The 20,744-nt window shown below is 56.8% G+C and overlaps 1 protein-coding gene and 1 long non-coding RNA gene across 5 annotated transcripts in view; one reads left to right on the forward strand and one right to left on the reverse strand.

Annotated features, from left to right (window-relative positions):
* Positions 1 to 14,558, reverse strand: part of LOC140846535 (uncharacterized) — a 91,107-nt gene extending 76,549 nt beyond the window's left edge. The window contains exon 1 of the long non-coding RNA XR_012125718.1: positions 12,982 to 14,558. This is a non-coding gene — a long non-coding RNA (uncharacterized lncRNA). The remainder of the gene's footprint in view (positions 1 to 12,981) is intronic.
* Positions 678 to 6,177, forward strand: IER5L (immediate early response 5 like). 4 transcript variants are annotated; one of them, XM_073223193.1, is made up of 3 exons: positions 678 to 4,859; positions 5,006 to 5,075; positions 5,804 to 6,177. In XM_073223193.1, exon 1 carries the CDS (start codon positions 906 to 908, stop codon positions 2,055 to 2,057), a length of 1,152 nt encoding a protein of 383 aa, XP_073079294.1. In that variant the 5' UTR covers positions 678 to 905; the 3' UTR covers positions 2,058 to 4,859; positions 5,006 to 5,075; positions 5,804 to 6,177. The 4 variants fall into 4 exon arrangements, with proteins under 4 accessions (XP_073079294.1, XP_073079283.1, XP_073079274.1 ...); XM_073223182.1 differs by having other exon boundaries at positions 5,009 to 5,075; XM_073223173.1 differs by having other exon boundaries at positions 5,006 to 6,177.
* Positions 14,559 to 20,744: the final 6,186 nt, after the last annotated feature.

Here is a 20,744-nt window from a genome sequence, read left to right on the forward strand (position 1 = left end):
CTTTTTTAGTTTGTCGCGTCATTCAAATGCAGAGGACGGATCTTCCTCGAGTATTCCCTGAGGCCCCTCAGCCAAAAAGCCAGAAAATCAGACCCAACATTTTCTTCCATTAAGGGCACCTCCGAACGTCTCTTCCTTGAGGGTTCTCCAAGGTGAGGCCAGCGGCCCCACCAGTCTCCTGCAAAGGCCAGGGGTCCCGCGGGCCAGCCGGGAACGTCAGGTGAGAAAGGAGGTGCCGCGTGGCCAGGAGTGGGGAGCCGCACGCACCTGCCGCAGGTGAGGCCCAGCCGTGCGGAAGGGGGAGGAGCTGTCGCCGCGCCACGCTCGCACCTCCAGCAGCAGCTGCACCCGCACCCGCACCCGGCACCAGGAGCTAGGCTAGGGGCGGCCGAGGGCTTCAACGTGGCGGCTGCGAGGTGACTCGTGTTGCAGACAGCAGCCCCAGGGGCGCCGGAGACCTGCGCGGCGCAGCAGCCCCAGGAGAACATTCGAGGCAGCGGCAGCGTTGGAGGCCCGGGGTCCGTTCGGTATTTGAATAGCACAAAGGAACCGCCTTGGTCTGATTGGCCCGCCGAGAGGCCCCGGGGCGGGCAGCGCCTGTCACTCGGGAGCCTTTGGACACTTCTATTGGTTCATCAGGTGCGGGGCGGCACCCGGACGCCCGGCTAAATAGCTGGGGCCGGGGCCGGCCGAGGCTCATTGCTTTGGCGCCGACTGGGGAGCACGAGCCCGTGGGGGGCGCGCAGCGCACGGTGGCGGCTCCTTTCGGAGCGCAGCCGACCCGCTGACCCGGGCTCCGTTTCCCTGTCCAGCGTGGCCCCGCGGCCGACTGGAGGCCCAAACAGTAGCGGCATTAGCAGCGGCAGCGGCTGCTCCGCCGCCGCCGCCGCCGCCTCCGCGGGAGCATGGAGTGCGCCCTGGACGCCCAGAGCCTGATCAGCATCTCCCTGCGCAAGATCCACAGCTCCCGGACCCAGCGCGGCGGCATCAAGCTGCACAAGAACCTCCTGGTGTCCTACGTGCTCCGCAACGCGCGCCAGCTCTACCTGAGCGAGCGCTACGCCGAGCTCTGTCGGCGCCAGCAGCAGCCGCCCCACCAGCACCAGCACCCGGCGTACGCAGCGCCCGGCATGCCGACCAGCGCGGCCGATTTCGGGCCGCTCCAACTCGGCGGCGGCGACGCGGAGGCGCGCGAGCCGGCCGCCCGGCACCAGCTGCACCAGCTCCACCAGCTGCACCTCCAGCAGCAGCTGCACCCGCACCCGGCGCCCAGGGGCTGCGCGGCGGCGGTCGGGGCGCTCGCGGAGCTGCCCGGGGGCGCCTCGCTCCAGCCGCCTCACGGCGCACCCCACCGCGGGCAGCCCTTGGAGCCGCTGCAGCCGGGTCCTGCGCCGATGCCGCCGCCCGCGCCCGCCGCGCTCTGCCCGCGGGACCCTCGCGCCTCCGCTGCCTGCTCCGCGCCCTCTGCGCCCCCAGGGGCCGCCCCCCAGGCCGTAGCCGCCGCCTCCCCGCCCGCCTCCCCGGCCCCCGCCTCCTCCTCCGGCTTCTACCGGGGCGCGTACCCGGCCCCCTCGGACTTCGGCGTGCACTGCAGCAGCCAGACCACCGTGCTGGACCTGGACACTCACGTGGTGACCACGGTGGAGAACGGCTACTTGCACCAGGACTGCTGCGCCGCCGCCCACTGCCCCTGCTGTGGCCAGGGAGCCCCGGGACCCGGCCTGGCGTCCGCGGCCGGTTGCAAGCGCAAGTATTACCCCGGCCAGGAGGAGGAAGACGACGAGGACGAGGACGCGGGCGATTTGGGCGCGGAGCCCCCCGGGGGCGCCCCGTTCGCGCCCTGCAAGCGCGCCCGCTTCGAGGACTTCTGCCCCGACCCGTCCCCGGACGCGTCCAACATCTCAAACTTGATCTCCATCTTTGGCTCGGGCTTCTCCGGGCTGGTGAGCCGACAGCCGGACTCCTCGGAGCAACCGCCGCCGCTCAACGGGCAGCTGTGCGCCAAGCAGGCGCTCGCCAGCCTCGGCGCCTGGACTCGAGCCATTGTCGCCTTCTAGGGACCCCCCGAGGGCACGGGGCCCCGGAGCCCCGCGGGGCTGGGGCCAAACAAAGACTCGGCCAAGGGGCGAGAGGAGGGAGCAAACAGGCGCCCGGCCACTCGGGTCTGAGCTGGGAACCAGCAGGGGAAGGCGGCTGATGTTTTATAAATTGTAAAATAAAAAAAAAAAGAAATCTAAGATATTGGACTTTATTTTTGCAGAGAGAAAAAGCGCCTATTTAAGTATGCTTTGTGTTTCTCCTACTCTATTTTTTCTTGTAGTGATTGCAGTGGTGTTTAGCGAGAAGCCAGCCACGTGAGGGAGGGCTGCTGCCCGGAGGTGGTGCCGGGCAGCCGGGGGCGAGGCAGGGCGCCCCGGCCGCCGGAGCGCGCCGGGGACGCAGAACAGAAGGGCGCGAGGCCCCGGACGCCAATGCCAATCAGTTGTCAGACCCAGGAAGCCCGGCTCTGGGTTCTCCCGAGTACCTCCGTGGGGTGAGAAATGGGTCTTGTGAAATCCTGAGCAAAAACAAAGGCAAACTCTATCTCCGAAAGGGACGTTTGGGTCACATTTCCTCTCTGGGGGCGGCCTCCAAAGTTCTCAAAATGAGAAGGCAGAAATGAAAACACTTCAACTTTTTTTTTCTTTCCCGGGGCGGGTGTCTTGAGCCCCTCCTCTCCCAGCTCTCTGGCTCCGTTCGCCTCCCCTCCTCCACCCGTCTCCCGGACTCGGGGGTGGCACCCGACACCCTGACACTTTCGGACACTGTTTGGGGAAGGGGTTGGGGGCGGGCACGGTGGACTACATTTCCCATCATGCCCAACACTGCGGTCCTCACTAAACAAAAAAGGAAGTCGATTCCTTCACCTGGATCCCCGGCGGCCCCGAGGGAGGGAGGGGCCGGGACCGCCGACTGCGTTGGAGACTTTTCACTAAGTTTCTGGTCAGGTGTGTTGTGTGTGTGTGCTTCTAAAGTTGCACTGTTCTGGTTTCAGCCTTTGGTTGCATTTCATGAAACCAGCATTGTTCGAGGCTGCGAGAACCCTGTCCTGTGTCTTCAGCTCGATAGATTTTGTTTAATTTAAAGCCTTTTGTTGTAAAAAGGTGGGGTTGGTCTGCAGCCCCTCTGGTTCTCTGCCACCAGCACCATGTGGACTCCAAAACGAGTTGCCAACCGTTCCTTTCTTGGCCCTTCTCCCTCATTCTCCTGTATTTTTGTGTATACTGAATTGTATATCACCGGGTAAAACTGTTCAAATTATTTGTTTAAATTTATAATCTTAATAAAAAGTCGATTATAGAGGATGGTGGTGCCTTGTTTTTAGGTCCGCCTTGGAGGTAGCGGGGAGAACAGAGGGAGGCGGGGAGAAACCTCTACCCCCATGCAAATACCAGCTCTCCAGGGCCAGAGCAGGAGGGATCTGCCTACACCCGCAAGGCCCGGTTGGGAGCAGGATGGGCCCGTCAGGGGTGGGGGTGGATGGATGTCGTTTGCCGGGGATGAAGCCACTGCAGCGCCCTCCTGGGGACCTGCCCCCAAGGGAACCAGCCGCCCCCGAGTCTCCAGTAGGAAGCCCAGCCTGCCTCCAGCACATTTCTTGCCCGGCGAGGGACGCAGGGCCTGATCGTCTTCCAGCGTGAGCAGAGATGAGGCCGGAGAAAACAGCCAAGGGGTGCCGGGGGGCTTCTGGGCCACCCATATTCCCCGCCGCGGGTCTCCGCCCGCACGTCCGCACGTCTCCTGCTGCAACTTGGGGAAGTTTTTTCCTTTTCCTTTTTTTTTTTTTAAGTTGAGTTTGTTATCACTGCTCGGTGCCGCTTGGTGGTGTGCTGGCGGCGCCTCCCTCCCTCCTCGCGCCCCTCCCTCCCCAGTGGAGGCAGGAAGGCTCCGGCGCGCTCTCCCCTCTGACCACCCACGGAATGACCTCAGAGTGGGGGAATGTGCCAAGGCCCCGAGGAGCTCGCGTTCTCCCCACTGGAACCAAATTCACATCTGGAGCCGCAGCTCGGGCCGGGGGCGCGCGGGGTGGTTCCAGTTTTGCAGAAAAAGGGGATAGGAGAGAAAGACTGGGGGGATGGGGGAGAGAGAAAGAAAAGAAGCAAAGTAACAAACAGCCCGCCCTCCGTTTGTCTGAGTCTCTCTCCCCGTGTCTCTCTCTGTCTCTGGCTGTCTCCTCAGCTCCCTCGCGCTCGCTTCTCGTCCCTGTTCCACCCTTTCCTACGCCAACCACCCAGCTGGACGCCTCCCGCCCCCACCCCAGCCTCGACACCTCCCGCAGCGAGAGGAGGGGTAGCCGCCTAGAGGCCCCCTCCCCAGACTCGGAGAGACTGACGAAGGCCAGTTTCAGGGGCCCGCTCGGCTCTGGGTCCCCGAGTCGCGCGAGGCGAAGTTCTCGGGGACACTCCAGAGCGCGGGGGGCCGCGAAGGTCCGTGGTGGGGCTATGGGAAGAGGGAGGCTAATGGAGGCGTGAGTTACGGGGAGGAAAGGCACCTTCACCCTCCAGGGCTGTTTTCTCGGCCTCCCACGGGAAGAGCCTGGAGCTGCTGGGGAGGGAGAACGCTGCGTCTCCCCCTCCCCATTTTTTCCGGGCAAGTCCTAGGGGTTGCTGTTTGATGCACGGCTTTGATTCCATCCGCCAAGCCAGTTGCCAGAGCTCCCCCTAGCGCCGCTTCGAGGGCGCTGCAGCTGCTGCGGCTAGGAGTGGGCGAGGCACAGCCCGGGGGGCTGTCGGGCTGCTGGGGGCCGCTACTCGCCGCACACTTGGGAAGCAGCGCCGCTTGCGGATCCTGCTCTGGCTGGAGAGGGAGCCCAGAGCCACGTACGTCCCCACTCCAGGCCGTCGTCCGGGAGGGGGCACGTGGTCTGCCGCCTTTGTTGGGGGCGCGGATCTGGGCATGGGAAGGGACTAGCCAAGGGGCTAGGGAGTGTGGGTGGTGGCCTGCAAAATAAGAACTCTAAACCCAGCAGGACCTCGGACCAGCATTCTCCTCCCCTCTGCCGGTTGTCTGAGCTTCAGCGGCGCCAAGAGACTCAGGTCCACTGGGATCTAGTGAAATGAAGGGATAGGGAAGGAGGGCTCCGCGAGCACCCAGAAGAGGCGTCCTCCCCCACACCCTTATCTTTTCATGGCAGGGGACCTTGGGGAGCCGCACAAAGGGTTAATACCCTGAGCACAATAGGCAGGGACCCAAAACACAACTCACTGGCCTGGCGATCTACATCTCACACTAAGACATTCCACACAAAAAAGTAACACAAGCATCAACCTGACAGTATCCTGCACACCACACTGAGGGCCACACCCAGTCACACACACTGTCCCCAACACAAGGCTGCTCTTAAGTGGCGTCCTCCCCTCACTCAAACCCCCAGGGGACTGGCCCAGCACGCAGCTTGCCCTTCCGGAAGATCCTAAGAGACTGGTGCTCCTGTGCACAGCGCCACTGAAAGACTGGCGGGTGGAGAAAGATGCCTGGCCCTGAGGGTCCTCGGAGAAGGGGAAGCCAGCAGACAGGCAGTCGCACCAGGAGTCCCCAGACCCAGGTCTCCGGACAAGCTCCCCTCTCTCTAGTAAACAGACCAAGCCAGAGCCTCCAGGCAGGATGTGGGGAGGCAGGGAGAATGGAAGAGTTTGAGGGATGCAGGGTCTGATGAAAGGGGGCTTCCAGAGAACAGCAGCTCAAGCAGCCAGAATTCCAGCAAGCCCCTCGTCCCCCAGGTTAACCAGCCCCCACCCACCGCCCACACACGCACTGCCCCCAGGTCCTAGAACACTGCAGGTCCCGATGCCCTGGATCCCCGGTATAGAGCTGAGCAAGGCTCCAAGCTGCGCTCCCAGCAACATGGAGCTGCCAGGATGACAGCCCAGAGCCTCAGAGAGCTGCAGGCTGCCCTCCAGAGAAGCTGGGGGTGCCCTGGGCTCCCTGGAGGTCCGCTATGCAGAGCACAGAGATCTGAGTGCTTCTACAGCGTGGTGTGTGTGTGTGTCCCTCTGGTGCAGGGCATGCACACCCAAGAGCTATGTCTATGCATTTCCACTCTCTGGACACACATTTACAGAGCGCCTACTTGGTGTCTAGCCTGTTCAAAGCACTGACCACCTGGAAAAAGAACTGCAAATAAAAAAAACAGCAATCCGTGTATGTGGAGTCACTCACTTAGTTTTCCCAGCTACTCTCTTAGATATACTACTAGCACCCCTGTTTTAGAAATGAGTAAACTTGCCTGAAGTCACACAACTAAGAAGTAGCCAGTCTTCCTGTTGGAATTCACCATCTAGCAGGGAAGAATTTATAACATATTGCAATAAGAGCTGGCAAATGACCCAGATGTTGTCTAAATAATAATATTGACAAGTTCCAGCAGAATCTGAACCATCAGGTTGGGAGCAAACACAAACAAACACACCCAGTGCTTCCTGCTCTGGGTCCCAGGGTTGAGGGATGGAGAAACACACAGGACAGTCCCACCCCACCCAGGGAAAGGACTGGCACTTATCAGGACCCTTATGGTAGGGGATAGCAAACTGACTGGAACCAACTTTGGTAAAAGGTGGGATTTCATGGGTCATGACACTAAACTGTGCAGTGGGCAGGGGTACAGCTAGCTTCAGGGACAACTGCATCCAAGGACAAATCTCCAGGATGCACTCACTCTGTCTTTCTTCTCTGCACTTGAGCTTCCCATTCTTCCACTGCAGACCCACTTCTCACTACAGCTCTAGGAGGCGGCTTCTGGCTTCCCATCTCACCGCTTTGCCACCAAAGAGGGACTGTCCTCTTCTCTTATTTTCAACTCTAAAAATCTCAGGGAAGGGCTCGGTCATGCCTCAAATTTGTATCCTGTCCCAAATCTGCAGGGTGGTTAACAGCCCCCCAATGGGAGCTCCTGGCAGAGAAGGGGCCCTCTCCCCAGGGAAGGGTGGTACTGCGTGACAGATCACAGATGCCCCACACAGAGAGGGCCTACGAGCCAAGCTAATGGAGGCTTGGGAAGACCCAGGGCACAGGCATGGCTGCTCCAGGGCCTGGGTGATTAAGTGCAGCCCGCACAGCTCTGGGGAAGGAACATTCTCCTCGTTCCTAACCAGGATAATGAGGCTCCAGGGCCATCTGGTGCCTCCCAGGTTTGCCACTCAGGAATCACCAGGCAAGGGGAGGCTACAGCCCCTGGGGCAGGGGGACAGATTCTCCCAGCAGGCTCATGGTAGGGATGGTGACAAGGGCCACCACCCTCTGGTGACTAAGGGAAATGGACATCCGCAAGGAGGCCACACAGGAAGAACTTGGCTGAAGTTACTGTGTGGCTCCCCCAGGCACTGCCAGATACGTCTGAAAAGGCCTTGAAGGCTACTTGATGGAGGGACAGGGCCACAATGAGGTTAACGTGCCACTCTATACCCCCAGCTGGTGGGGTCTGGGGACACCTGGGGTACAGGTAACATTATCTATTCACATGTGCAGATAAAAACGAGTCACTAGAAGCTCTAAAATATCAAAATGGTTATTACTAGGTGGGAGGAGTACAGAGGACCTTTGTTTTATCATTCATACATCTCCATATTTTCCAAGTTTTCTACAATAAGCATATATCACTTCATATTTAGAAGAAAAAGTTAACACTACATTTTTCAGAGAAAAATGCGCCGTGCCACGTGCTATACTTGATATACAGCGTGCTACAGAGCAGAGAGGGGAGGCAGCTATTGTAACCCTGTCTGGGGCACACTCAGCCTCCAAGAAACAGTACCTAACCAGGAAGCTTGATTCACCAGAATCCACCCTCCTGCACTCTGTGTTACAAGAGGTATGAAACAGAACGACAAGCTCGTCTCAAGGATGCTGTGGAGGAGGCGTTCTAGAAGGAGCCTTGTTCACCCTCACCTCTGACCCATCCCAGCTCCGCCCAGATCTACCCATCAACCATCCCAGATGATTAGTTCACAGTTTCTGGATTACCTAGCAAGCTGGGTAGTAAGAGGCAAATATGCTTGGGAAATGTTTTCAGCGAGTGAGGCTGAAAGTAATGGGTAAGTGGCAAAGCTTGGCAGCAAGAGTGCTGGATCAGAAGGCTGGAGACCCAGGAGCAGGTTACCTGGGGACCTGATGGGATAAGTTGCTTTACTAGCTGGCCCACATTTCCTCGTCTGTAGAGATGGAGTGAGAGGTGAGAAGTCAAGTCCTAAACCTGCGCTGATGTTCTAAAAGTTGAAAAAGCAACTCGTTGTTTCCAGCCTTCTGGTGAGCTGAGGCTTTATGTCCAATCACAGTAAGAAAAAGGCAGGTAGCAACATCAGATTGCACATCTACCTATGTGCATGGTCATTTGCCTATTTCACTCACTCATTCAAAAATTGCATGCATTCATTCATTAAAATATTCACTAAATACCTATATACACCAGCCACTGTATTAGGCACCAAAGATGAAGCCATGAACAAGACAGACATTATAGAGTCTAGTGGGGGAAACAAACAGTAAGCAAGTCGACCAATAAACAATGAGATAACTGTTACGGGAAAATAAAAACAGGGCTACAGGGGACCAGTGAGTTGGGGGTGGCACCACTTTAGATTTGGTGACCAGAGAAGATGATATTTGAGCTGGGACCTGAATGGGTCGGCTATATTATTCAGTATAGGATAGGCTATGCTATGGTAACAAATCAGTCCCCAAATATCAGCAACTTAACACAACAAAGATTAATTTTTTGACCATGCAGTCTGGTTAAGTCAGAGAACTCTCCTGGGCTGCTGGCCTCCATGTGGTGTCTCAGCAATTCAGGGCTCTGCTCCATTTCAGCCGGGAAGAGAATCTCCTCCCTCACACTCACAGCCCATCAGCCAGAATAAGTCCCATGACCCAGCCTATCCCTGTAAAGAGCCTGGGACAGGAAGTGCTCCTGGGGGCCTAGGAAGGAGAGGTGAAGCCCAGATGGATGGGTATGAGAAATCTCCACCACACCAGCAGGACCAGCGACAGTGGGAGGATGTTCTGGGCAGAAGGAACAGCAGGTGCAAAGACTAAACACGGGAACTGATTTGGCACATTCAAGGCACTGGAGAAGGACTCACATGGCTGAGGCGGAGGGCAAGGGGGAGAGTGGCAGGATACAGGAGGAGAAAGGAAGGCTGGTAGCAGTGCATTCTGCTCCCACCCACCAAGGGACTTCGCATAATGCCTGGCAGGCAGCAAGCACTCAAAGAAGCAGTAATGATTATTGGCAGTTATAGGAACTCCCTTCCTTTCCCCAGGCTTTGGGGAAGGGTGCTTGGGGGTCAGAGGGAAGGGATAAAGCAGTATGACCACATTCTGGGTCAGCTGCCTCACAAGCTGCTGTGGTCATGCTGAGCAGGCTGGGGCTCCAGACCAATCTGAGTTCTGTCCCGCTTCCCAGTGGATTGAGCCCCATAGACGCACTCATCCAAGGGACCCTCAGCAAAGAGCAGGGGTGGGAGGGTGGTTCCAGGGATGTATGAGAGTTCCGTGTGTGCCATCCCCTCCCCGGAAGTTGTTGATATCAGATGAGTGAACACGGACCAGAACCCACAAGGCCACGCACCAGAGGGCTTCCTGTGGTCACCCCCACCCAGGGCACCTGTCCAAAGCCCAGGCTTTAAGTTCCAAGCTCAGCCTCCAGGCCCACACAGACCAGGCTACAAACCAGGCTCCTCACCTCCCTTCTCCACGGCTCTGGTCCCTTGTTCACCACGTGTGGATGTGCATGAGTACCCACCTGTGGAGTGAGCCTTCAACAGCACCACCCCTCGCGTTAAGTAGATGCCCAACACACAAGAGCTGTGATATTGTTGTGGGTCAGCTCTGCCCACATAATAAATTTTCATTGCAAAATGCAGGACAGTTTTTCTACTGACCTTTCCTATTCCAACAAAATTGATGACCTAAGAAATAAGAAGATGCACCTTTTCCAGAGGGACCCAATCAAGGTCTTTACTCTCTCACTGGGAGAGCGGAGGAAGTGCCTATAAACTTTGTTGGATTTTTTTTTTTTGTCTTTCCATAAATTGGCACTCATGTTTTCTAAAAGGTTCCTCTTCAGGAAGGTGTCTGGGTATCTTCAGGGCCTGGCTATGCCTGACAGTCAACATTTATTCAATGCATGTTTAACAATTTCATTCAGGACATGTGCTTGGCAACTGGATGAAAGGTTGGGTGGATGGACGATTTGTCCATTCCAGGGAGGGGTTTAAAGGGGAAGCAGTTGGTATGAGATTGTTGGCCTGCCCTCCCCCAGTCAGAGCCCTCCCCGCCACATCCCACCTGGGTCTCTAACTCCTCTGCCTCCTCCCCCAGCCCAGCTGTTGCCAGATGTTCCTTCATCACTCCCCTGTACCTTTCCCACCTTCATTCCCACCTCCCAGCCACCCTCCAGGCCACCACACACACACACACCACCCCACCTCAGGGTGAAACTCCAGGGTATCCTTTGACACCCACATCAACCACCGGGGGAAACACTGGGAAGGCTTCCCTCTGTTCAGTGAAAGAACTAGAGGCCTAGGACGGACACAGGACCTGGCTGAGAATAGAATAGGTCCCTGTGGGAATGGCAGTTCCATCTCTAAGTCACCCACAGACACTCCAGCTGGGTTGAGAGTTCCAAAACTCTTTAAGTCCAGAAAGGAATCTGGGTGTTCAGATACACAGGCCCAGATCCTCACCTCTGTGCGTCCCACATTGTTCAGGCCTCAGAAACTCAACTAAAACTGGCTTGAGCAAAGAGTGGCCTCACTGGCTCAGGACCCGGGAAGTCCATGTGTGTTTTAGAGCCAGGCACAGCTGGGCCCCCAGGCTCACATGATGATGTCATCAGCGCTTGATCACTGTCTCCTGGCACTTCCTGTCCCTCCTCGGCTTCTTTGGTTTTCTCCAGGGCATGAGCAAGATGGCCACCAACCAGGGCCAGCTTCATAGGCATATGCCCAGTACAGTCACACATTTCAAAGGGCCCTGCGTTCAGAGGACCCCATCTTGGGGTTTAATGCTCTGTAGTTGCTGTCTTGAAATCCATAATCATTTTGTCTTTGAATCTGTTCTGCAAGTGAAGTCTGATGGGACAAGGGAGCATGCACCGAGGGCTTGGACTCATGTGCCATCATGCCTCCTGCCACATACCCACACCCCTAGGACAAGTCCTCAGCCCCCACTACCCTACCCCCTCGCACCTTCGCCCTGCCTGACCTCCCTCTCCCCATGACCACCCTGGGCACAGATGCAGGGAGCATTGAGGTCAGGCATCTGTCCCCAGCAGCTTCACAGGGCATGGTAGCAGCCATCATTGCCCTAGATTGGCAGTGCCATGGCCTATCTGGCAGCCAAGCAGAGACCATGTCTAGGTGGAGGTGAGCCTCTCACCTACCATCCAGAGCCTGAGATCCTTGGGGATCACCCTCTGCTATAGGTTGAGGTGGGGGGGTCTGTGGGAAGGGGAGATGCCTAATCAACTTTCCCAGACCCCACCCTAGGCCAGGGCTCAGGGTTTCAGCCAGGTGGTTGGTGGAAGGGGTAACTCAGCAACTATCAGGCCCAAGGGGGCATGCATGTGGCCATGCATGGCAGGGATGGAGGGGTGCCTGGGAGGGTCTGCGATATCCCCAAGCCTGGAGGCACTCACTCCCTTGGCCAGCTCCACAAGCCTGGGGATCCTCTCCTCCCACAATCTCCTGAGCCTGGCTGGTGTTTATCTTTTCTGGACAGCTCAAGGTACCCTCAGGGCCAAACCACAAAATACAATTGTATCATTTTGGTGATTCTACACACTAAATGTTCTGCTCTGATATTTGCATCTAAAACTGGTATTGCATAAAATAAAGATGGATGGTAAAATCCATGCTAATCATTTAAGATTTTTTTCTTTATTTAGAATGACATTAAACAGCAACTAAAAACACCATGACAAGTCGAGATAGCCTGTGGAAAGAAGGAAAAGCGTTCTGTGTACCTTTAATTGCACTTTCTCCTGCTTTTTGAGCAAGGGGCTCTGCATTTCCATTTTGCACTGGGCCCCACAATCCCGCCCTGCCACTAGCATCCCCAGGATAACATCCTCTCAGCTGAGCAACCCTGGCATAAGGGCATCTTCCCAAAAGCTCCAACAGAAAGTACTAGGGATAACACTCATTGGCACAGCCTGGGTCACATGCTCATTCCTGAGCCAGTCAGTGTATGAGAAGGCAGGGGCCCTCTGATTGGCCACTCTGGGCACGTGTCCATCCCTAAGTCCAGGGGTTGGTCAGCCCATCTCAGCCCCTTCTAATGGGTTCTCCACAGGGAAGAGGGATTCTATAGAGGAATGGGGGCTGCACAACCACCAAGCACACACACACACACACCCTTCCCCCATCCAACCTGTCCTTCCTCTACACACTTCTCATGCTTAGTTTAAAAAATAAAACCCAAAATTACCAGCTGGGCAGACAGCCATTTAATTCCACTGTCCTGGCTCCTACCCCCTGTCCCTCTTGCTGGGTCCCCTCCCTGCTTCCTCTAAACGCTGAAGAGGCCCTGGGCTCTGGCTGGGGTCCACTTCCCCCTTCCCACCACCTCTCCTGGACAAGCTCATGCTTGTGCCCCACCGGCAGCTCCATCTCCAGCTGGAACCAATTCAGGGGTCCCAGCCCTGCTCCATCTCTCCTTTTGGTGTCCCGCGAATCTCAGAGTTCACCCGTTGGAACCTGAACCCCTGAGAACCACCCCCAGCACCTGCTTCTCCCCTCGTCTTTCCCACCCACGCAACGGCACCACCACCAGCACGCTGCTCAGACCAAAAACTTAAGAATATCCCGATGTCTTTTTTTCATACACCCAAATCCAGTCTGTGGGCAAGCCCATGGGCAAGTCTCGGCAGCTGTCCTTCACAAGAGACACACAAGCCACCCGTTCCGGTCCAGCCGCCCACCTCTCCCAGGTTACTGCACTGACCTGCTCATTCATCTCATTTGTGTTCTTGCCTTCAGTAGAAGTCCATGCTCCTTCTCTACATTCTCTTACATTTGAAAATGTTAAGTCAGATCATGACACTCCCCAAGTCAAAACTTCCCCGTAGCTTACATGTTGAGAACTGGTTAGGGTTGCAGATGTCATTCGCTGCATTTGCCCATATCCGGGGGATAAACACTCCCGCTTTGGCAATTTCAAGCTACCAACATGACATCACTGAGCGTGGAGTCGGAAAGAGATGACACAACTAGCTCTGGAAAGCTGGCTTGGAACACGGGCATACCACAGCTCCTACCCGGCTTGGGACAAAATATGAAGTCCTTAGGCTGGCCTCGGCTGCTTCCACCCCAGCCCGTGCCTTCTGGCTCCTCCCCGGTCTCCCCATCACTCACTCCCCTCGTCCTCCTGCGGGCCAAGGCTGTTCCCACATCAGAGCTGAGCACCTGCTATTCCCTCTGCAGGGAATGTTTTCTCTGCTCTTTTCGTGGCCTGCTCAAACGCGGCCCTGACCACCACTCCAAGATAACACCCCTCTATTACCCTCACCCTTGCCGTTTGCACAGTTTTCATCTCTGCCTCACATTTCACTGTGTATTTATTTGTCTTTCATCTTCTGTCCTCACTAAAATGTAAACCCCACAAGGCAGAGAATTCATCAGCTCACTGCTCTGTCTCCAGCACCTGGAGAGAAGAGTGCTTCACACACAGTAGAGCTCAATACATGTCTCTTGGCTGAATGAACACACCTAGTGTGTGTCAGGCAGGCACTAGAAGGTCAATGAGCCCTGGTGCACATCAATGAAACCACCTGGCTGTTCCCTGGAGAGCCTTGAGTCCCGGGACAAACACTCAGAGCTCACCCTGCTGTCGGGTGGCATCTCTGTTTCTGGAAGCAGGGCAGCCCCTGCTGGGTCTCACTGCTGCTCGGCTTCTGCACCCTTGGGGATCTCCCACAGATCCAGCCGACCCAATGCCAAATCCTCACAGTCTGCCCTGCCTCCATCAGGGAGGCTGCCCAAGTGAACCACAAACCCACAAAACCTCACAGCTTGGGGCACAGAGTGCCAGGGTGACCCTCTGTGGGACGCCAGAGCTCCTGCATTGGAGTGGGGGCAGGGATAACTCAGTACCCAGGGCCCCATCTAGCATCTGTTGTCCACCTTTTTCTAGGATACCTCCAGAGGCAGGGAATTATATTCATTCACTCACTCAAACAATAGTTATTGGCACTCTCCTACTCTGGGGTGACCACTGTTCCAGGCACCAGGGTTCGGTGGTGACCACAATACACCTGCTTCCTGCTCTCACCGAGCTTATATCCCACTGAGAGAGATGATAAAACCATGTAAACAAAGAAATATATAATAAAGTTTCAGATCATGGTGAGTTTCATGAAGCCAACAAGAACACACAGAAGGATGGAGAAGAGCTGGTGCTGTGGAGAGTCTGCCAGCAGCAACCCAGAGAATCAGGGATGGCACCTCAAGGTGGCAACATATGAGCTGGGCCCCAAACCACCAGATGGAACGACTGCTCACCTTGGGCCCAGGCAGTCCAAGCAGAAAGAACAGCAGGTGCAAAGGTCCTGGGGCAGGAATGAACTTGGCATCTCAGAGGGCCAGAGAGAGATCAGTATGGCTGGAGTGCAGGGAGCCGGGGGGAGAGTAGAAGTGGGCAGAGGGGTCAGGTCAGGTAGCCATTTGTTCTGTTGGCAGTGAGAAGCCACTTGAGGAATATGATGGGACTCACCCTGGAGCAGCTCAGCATGGAGCCCAGGTTTGGAGGGCAGAGTCAGGTACTGAAGGAGGCTGCTGCATTTGTCCAGTGAGAATTAACAGTGGCTGAGGCCAAAGTGGCCACAGGGCATGTAAAGGAGAAGTGGATAGATTTGGGTTATAATCTGGAAAGACCCAACAGGACCTGCTCACAGGTTGAATATGGGGAGTGGAAGAGAATATAATGCTGGGATCTGGGGCCTGATGCCACGGTCCCTTGAGCCAGGCTGCCTGGGCCTGGGGCAGAGCCAGGAGCCTCTGGCTGTAGGGATTTCCACTGCTTGGAGAACCTTCCTCTGGCCCAGCCAGAAGTGCTTCGTCATGTTAAGCAGCATGGACCCGCACCAGACAGATCCGGTTCCCCGATTCCCCGGGATGAGCTGGCGGCCCTGACATCACTGCAGCACCCCCAGTCTGTTTCACCATCCCCACAACAGGAAAGCAATGCTGCTTTCTCGGCTCACTGGCTGACACAGGGCTATCAGCCAGGACCGCCATTCCTGTCTGCTGTCCTCCCTCTTCTTTACCTTCGTGCGAAGCAGCTCTGCCCCCTGGAGAGAAACCAGGCTCTGGGAGGCGCCTCTCAGACAGGCCAGGGTCTGGGGCCAGTCCTGGAGAGACAGGCTCCGAAACAAGAGGAGAAGGACTCTCGGGGCACCTAAGTGGGGAGAGCACAAGGCAGCCAGGGCCACCCCGAGGCTGTGTCTGGGGCCCAGGGAGGAGCTACAGGGGTGAGGGCTTCCGCGCGGAGGAGGCCCAGCACCTCCCTGTGCAGCCAGTGACTTGCCCCATGTGAGCCTGCTTCCTCCTCTGAGATGAGGACACAGCCAGCCCCTGCTGAGGATGAGCCGAGACACGCACTTCACCCCAGGCCAGACCCACAGCACCCAGGTCTCTGGAGACACCCCCAGGGGCCAAGGTGCAGGCAACTACAGGGGCTTGAAGCAGCAGTGGCAAATGAGGACATGGGGTACAGGAACATGCATGGAGTAGGGCAGGGACAGTCTGAGAGGGTGCACATACCTGTGTGGTCTAGGCTGGAGGTCAGGCCTGGGGTCAGCATCCAGCAATGGGACAACCACCTGCCTAGCTGCACCTCAGAGCTTTCCCAAGGGGTTCTCACTTCTGGGGGCCATCAGCCCACCTGCAAGAAGCCTCCCACCCCATGCTGTACAGTGCCCATTGCTCTTTCCACAACTGGAAGTTACATTGAGCTCCATGGTTAACCTGTTGGACAGCCTGGGTGTGAACACCTCTGACCAACAAAGTTCTTACTCCTCTGTGCCTGAAGTTCATTCCTGTCCCAGGACCTTTGCACCTGCTGTTCCTTCTGCTAGGACTGCCTGGGCCCAGGGTGAGCAGTCATTCCATCTGGTGGTTTGGGGCCCAACTCATATGTTGCCACCTTGAGGTGCCATCCCTGATTCTCTGGGTTGCTGCTGGCAGACTCTCCACAGCACCAGCTCTTCTCCATCCTTCTGTGTGTTCTTGTTGTCTTCAATCCCACAGAGTGACTTGTGAAGATACAGTGAGACACGGCAGGCAAAGCCTTGTGCTGAGTGCTTCCCCTCCAACGGGCCACGCAATAACCCTCTAAGGCTGTGTCTCTTTATCCCAAATTACACATGGGGAAACTGAGGCACAGATGGGTTAAGTTACTGGCTTAAAGTCACAGAGCAGGGAGTGCAAGAGCTGCCTCCAGGGCCTACGCACACCTTGACCGCTATAACCCCCTCCGCAGCAGTTAGGGAGCTGGCTCTGGAAGGGTCTGTCCTGGTAGACCCCCAGCACAGGCCTGAGCAGTCTGGCCCTCCCGCCTGGGACTGGACTCTATTTATGTGGGAAGGGGGTGCCTGCACTCACCTGCCTTTGCTGCTTCCCTTCTGAAAAACCCCATCTCACCGCAAGCAGGTGAGAAGGGAAATGCAGTTTGGTCACACCCAGACCAAGAGATCTCTCTAGAGGTCAGCACAGGTCTACCTGGAGGGGGTGCTAAGTGTCCCAGAGCAGTGGCACAAGATAGGAGGGTATGGAGACCAGACACCAGGACACAGCGGGCTGCCCTGTGGGAAAGGAGCACCCCCCACTTCTTTCTACCCATAGAACACTGTCTTCATGCCAAGCACCATGGACTGACTCCCAACATCAGTTTTGGACTGCCATCCACACGTACGTATGAGAGAATGGAGAGGCTGCTCAGAATGGTGAAGACCCTTGTCCAAGGATGCACAGGTCTGCCCCATTTCCAGGACCTATCCACTCTAAGCTCCCTACAGACCTTGTGCTGTCCCAGGTGCCCCTGCTGCTGAGCACAGTGCCCTCAAGGCCCCCTGCTCAGAGGAGGGTGGTGGAGGAAGCTGGGACTCTAGAAATGGCCCCCTGCAGTACTGCAAGCAGTGGGAAAAATGGAACCATTCGCCCTTGCTTTATAACCACTCCTAAGCATCCCCGATCGGACCATGCACAGGAGAATGTGCACCTCAACTCTGGGACTGAGTTCTGGACCTGGTCCATGTGTACTGGGACTCTGGAAGCAGGCGGGTCTCAGAGGCCAGGAGGCTGCAGAAGCCCACCAGGGAACTGCTGGCTCGCTCCTCTCTCCCCATCCAAGGCTCCCTGGGGAGTCCTGGATGCCCCCGCACTGGGCCTGGCCGCTGAGCCTCATCATTGTCCGCCAGTAGCTTTACTCCTGGAAGCCCCCAGCCCAGCTGCCCGCCTCCCTCGCAGGGAAGCTCTGAGCCAAGCCCCCTGCAGAGAGCTCCCCGCCCCACCGCTTATCCCAATGTGTGTGAGCAGGTGTCCCCTCTCCCTTCTCTCCCTCTGCCTCCCGGCCAGAGGCCCACCAGACTCCAGTGTTCTTCAGGGTAAAATTTTTTCATTAGCTTCTTGTCTTACTACAAAATATGTGGACATTGCAGAAAGTACAAAATAACATGTGGACATTGTAGAAAGATTTAAAAATCCAACACAAAAAACAAAAAGCTAAGTTAAAACGTTCCCGCAATCACTTTTTCTTTTGTGGTTCAGTACTGTTCAACATTCTCATAACCATCTTTGGGCCAGGAAAAACAGGAAAGATTTCCCCCAAATCCTTACATCCCTGAGATAAGCACATGACCACCTGGAGCAACAGCCTTTCAGTTCTTTGTCTGTGTAGATGGACAGAGACACAGACTAATCAAAAATGTGTATTTTTGCTTTTTCACAAAAAAGGGCTGTAGTTTCCCTACAGTTAGGGTAACTGTTCTCCCTGCTTAACAAGTCATAGCATCTTCCTGGAATACACAGGCAAGTATGTCATCTGATGGCTCACTGTATGACTGCTCCATCCGGCCTCTAACAATCCCCAACCGTTGGACATGTAGGGTATTTCCACTGTTTCATTAGGTTAGTCATGCTAGAATATGCTCCAGGAGGGCTCCGTCGGTCTTGTTCACTGTACACCCCAGTGCCTGGCACAGGACTTGGAATAGGCAGGGCCCCACGTGATGTTTGCTGAGTGAGTGAACCAGTGCAAGCCCCAGCCAACAGCCTCCCAGCTCAGCCCCACCCAGTCCTGTGAGGACTCCGGGTCCACAGCCCGCAGCTGCACTCGGGTTCCCCAGGGCCCCTTCAGCAGCCTGCCTGGGGGCCCACCCCTTCCTCCTTCCCTTTGCCTTCGCCCACCCTAACCTCACTCTCATTTCTCCCCAGCCCACTGCTCTTCTGCCTCCACCCCAGTGTCCTCAGAACTTCTCTGAGGGCTTCTGCACACAACTCTAGGACAGGCCATCTGGCCTTGGGACAGCCGTGGACACACGGAACTGTGGCCCGCCACTCAGCAGCCTGTCTCCCTGCCTCCCAGCTGCCTCCCTTCCCAGGCAATCTGGCCCACCTCCGTGTGCCTGCCCATCATTCCGCCACTGGGAAGGCCCCCAACTCTATCGCAGCCACTCACAGATGTGGTCCAAGCACCCTCAGTGTGGCACCCTCCTAGGAATAGTAGGCGATAGGACAGACGTGCAGGCAGCAGCAGCGGTGGGTGCTAAGTGTAGGGGGGTGGTCCCAGGCCATTCTGCCCACCCAGCCTCAGGCTCCCTGCCCTTCCTGCTCTCTGGGTTCCAGACACACTAGCCTCCTCTCTGTTCCTCAGACTTCCTGGACCTCTGAACAGTTAGGGCCTGACCCTCTTCCCAGAACCCCCAGTAAAGGGAAGCGGTATCTGCAAAGCAAACAGCCCTCTACCACTCCCTTCTTCCAACTAGGTGGCTGGCTGCCCTTCCAACTCCCCCACCAAGCCCAACGCCACCACTGCCACAAGGCAGCCATTACCGCAGGGTGCTGAGCGCTCAGCACGGGGTCAGGTGGACAGCCGTGTGAGCACTTCCTGGACCCCCACCTGGGTCTGGGAGCCGGGTGAGGACTCTCAGAGGAGATGAGGCCTCTCAGCGGGGCCCTGGAGGACGCCCAGGGGTCCCAGTGAGGAAAGGGGTTCTGGGAAGAGGGTCAGGCCCTAACTGCTTAGAGGCCCAGGAATTCTGAGGAACAGAGAGGAGGCCAGTGTGTCTGGAACCCAGAGAGCAGGAAGGGCAGGGAGCCTGAGGCTGGGTGGGCAGAATGGCCTGGGACCTCAGCCTGCGTAGGGCCTTCAACCTCTCCTACCCGGGAGGAGGCCCCACCCTATCTCTGGTACCCATCTTCCCATCCAGGACCCAGACAGCTGCCTGAGTTTCCTAAACCCAACCCAGGGTCTCTCTCTCACACACACAGGCACACACATACACGGTCTGCTGGCACTGGCATACAGCAGCAAGCAGCTCCTTGCCCGCCTGTGGCCTGCCCTCTAGCAGGGCACACAGACATTAAACACATACATTTTGCAGGGAATTACATGTGGTTGTACCGTGAGTCCAGGGAAAAGGTTGAGTGCCCCCTCTGCAGGCCAGCCCCCACCAGCCAGTCCGGCCTCTGCCTCCAGAGACGCACACCTCCACACCTCCGCTCACGTCGCTGCTCCCCCGTCTCACCAGAATGCCCTTCATCTCTGCAGGCATTCGAGGCCCCACTCAAATGCCACCTCCTCCACAGAGCCTTCCGGAGTCCCTGGTGCCTGGCGTCTCCCTTTCCCTTTCCCCTTCCCCTGGCCCACTAGTCTGTCCCCTCAACCCCACCCCACCCCACCCAGCCCCAGGCTGGAAGTTTCTTGAAGGCAGGATTCTCATCTTTTTCACCTCCACATCTCCACAAATGCCTTGATGTAGCATGTTGCTTAATACTTGTCGAATTCAAGAAAAACATGTTGCCCGACTTGGGTGCAAGTTTTGGGCGCCCCAGCCCTTGCCTTTGGTTCTCCCCCAACCCCAGCTCCTGCCCAGGGTTCTGCTTCAAACAGCCTCTTTGTGCTCACCTCCCATGAGCCAGGCCTGGCCTAGGCCCCTTTGAGCCAGGGAGGAACTCGGCTGCAGAATGCAACTAGGTCTCCAGGGCCTCTATGGCCCAGGACGGTGGGCAGCCGACACTCCCCCCTCCAGCTCTGAGGACCAGCCCCAATCCCAGGTTCCCTTCAAACCCACTGACCCTCGGAGAATGACAGCAGCACAGCCATCCTCCCAAGCACAGCGCCACACTGTGTCCTGTCCCTCAAGCCCTGAGCAGGCTTCCACCTGCCCTGAGGCCGTTGCCCATGTCCTGTGTCCCACTGGCCCCCTCGGACCATTCTACAACGCCCTCCAGACCCCCATCTCCTCCTACCCTTCCTGCCCTGTGGGCAGCTGATGGCCTTGCCTCACACTTCTGTGCAGAAGTTAAGCCCAGTACAAGGGTGGAATCAGTGCCAAGGGCCTGCCCTCCCCTGGGTAAGAATGGAGAGCAGCCCAGGCTCTTCTCACAACTTCACTGCTGTCAGCCTCTCACCCCCAGATCACTCCCCAGCGGACCCAAACATCAGCCCCTTCAAAAGCTTTCTCTGACCTTAAGCCCCTGCCCACTCTC

The sequence above is a fragment of the Manis javanica genome, chromosome 2 (assembly GCF_040802235.1).
Source record: "Manis javanica isolate MJ-LG chromosome 2, MJ_LKY, whole genome shotgun sequence".
Classification (NCBI taxonomy): Eukaryota; Metazoa; Chordata; class Mammalia; order Pholidota; family Manidae; genus Manis; species Manis javanica.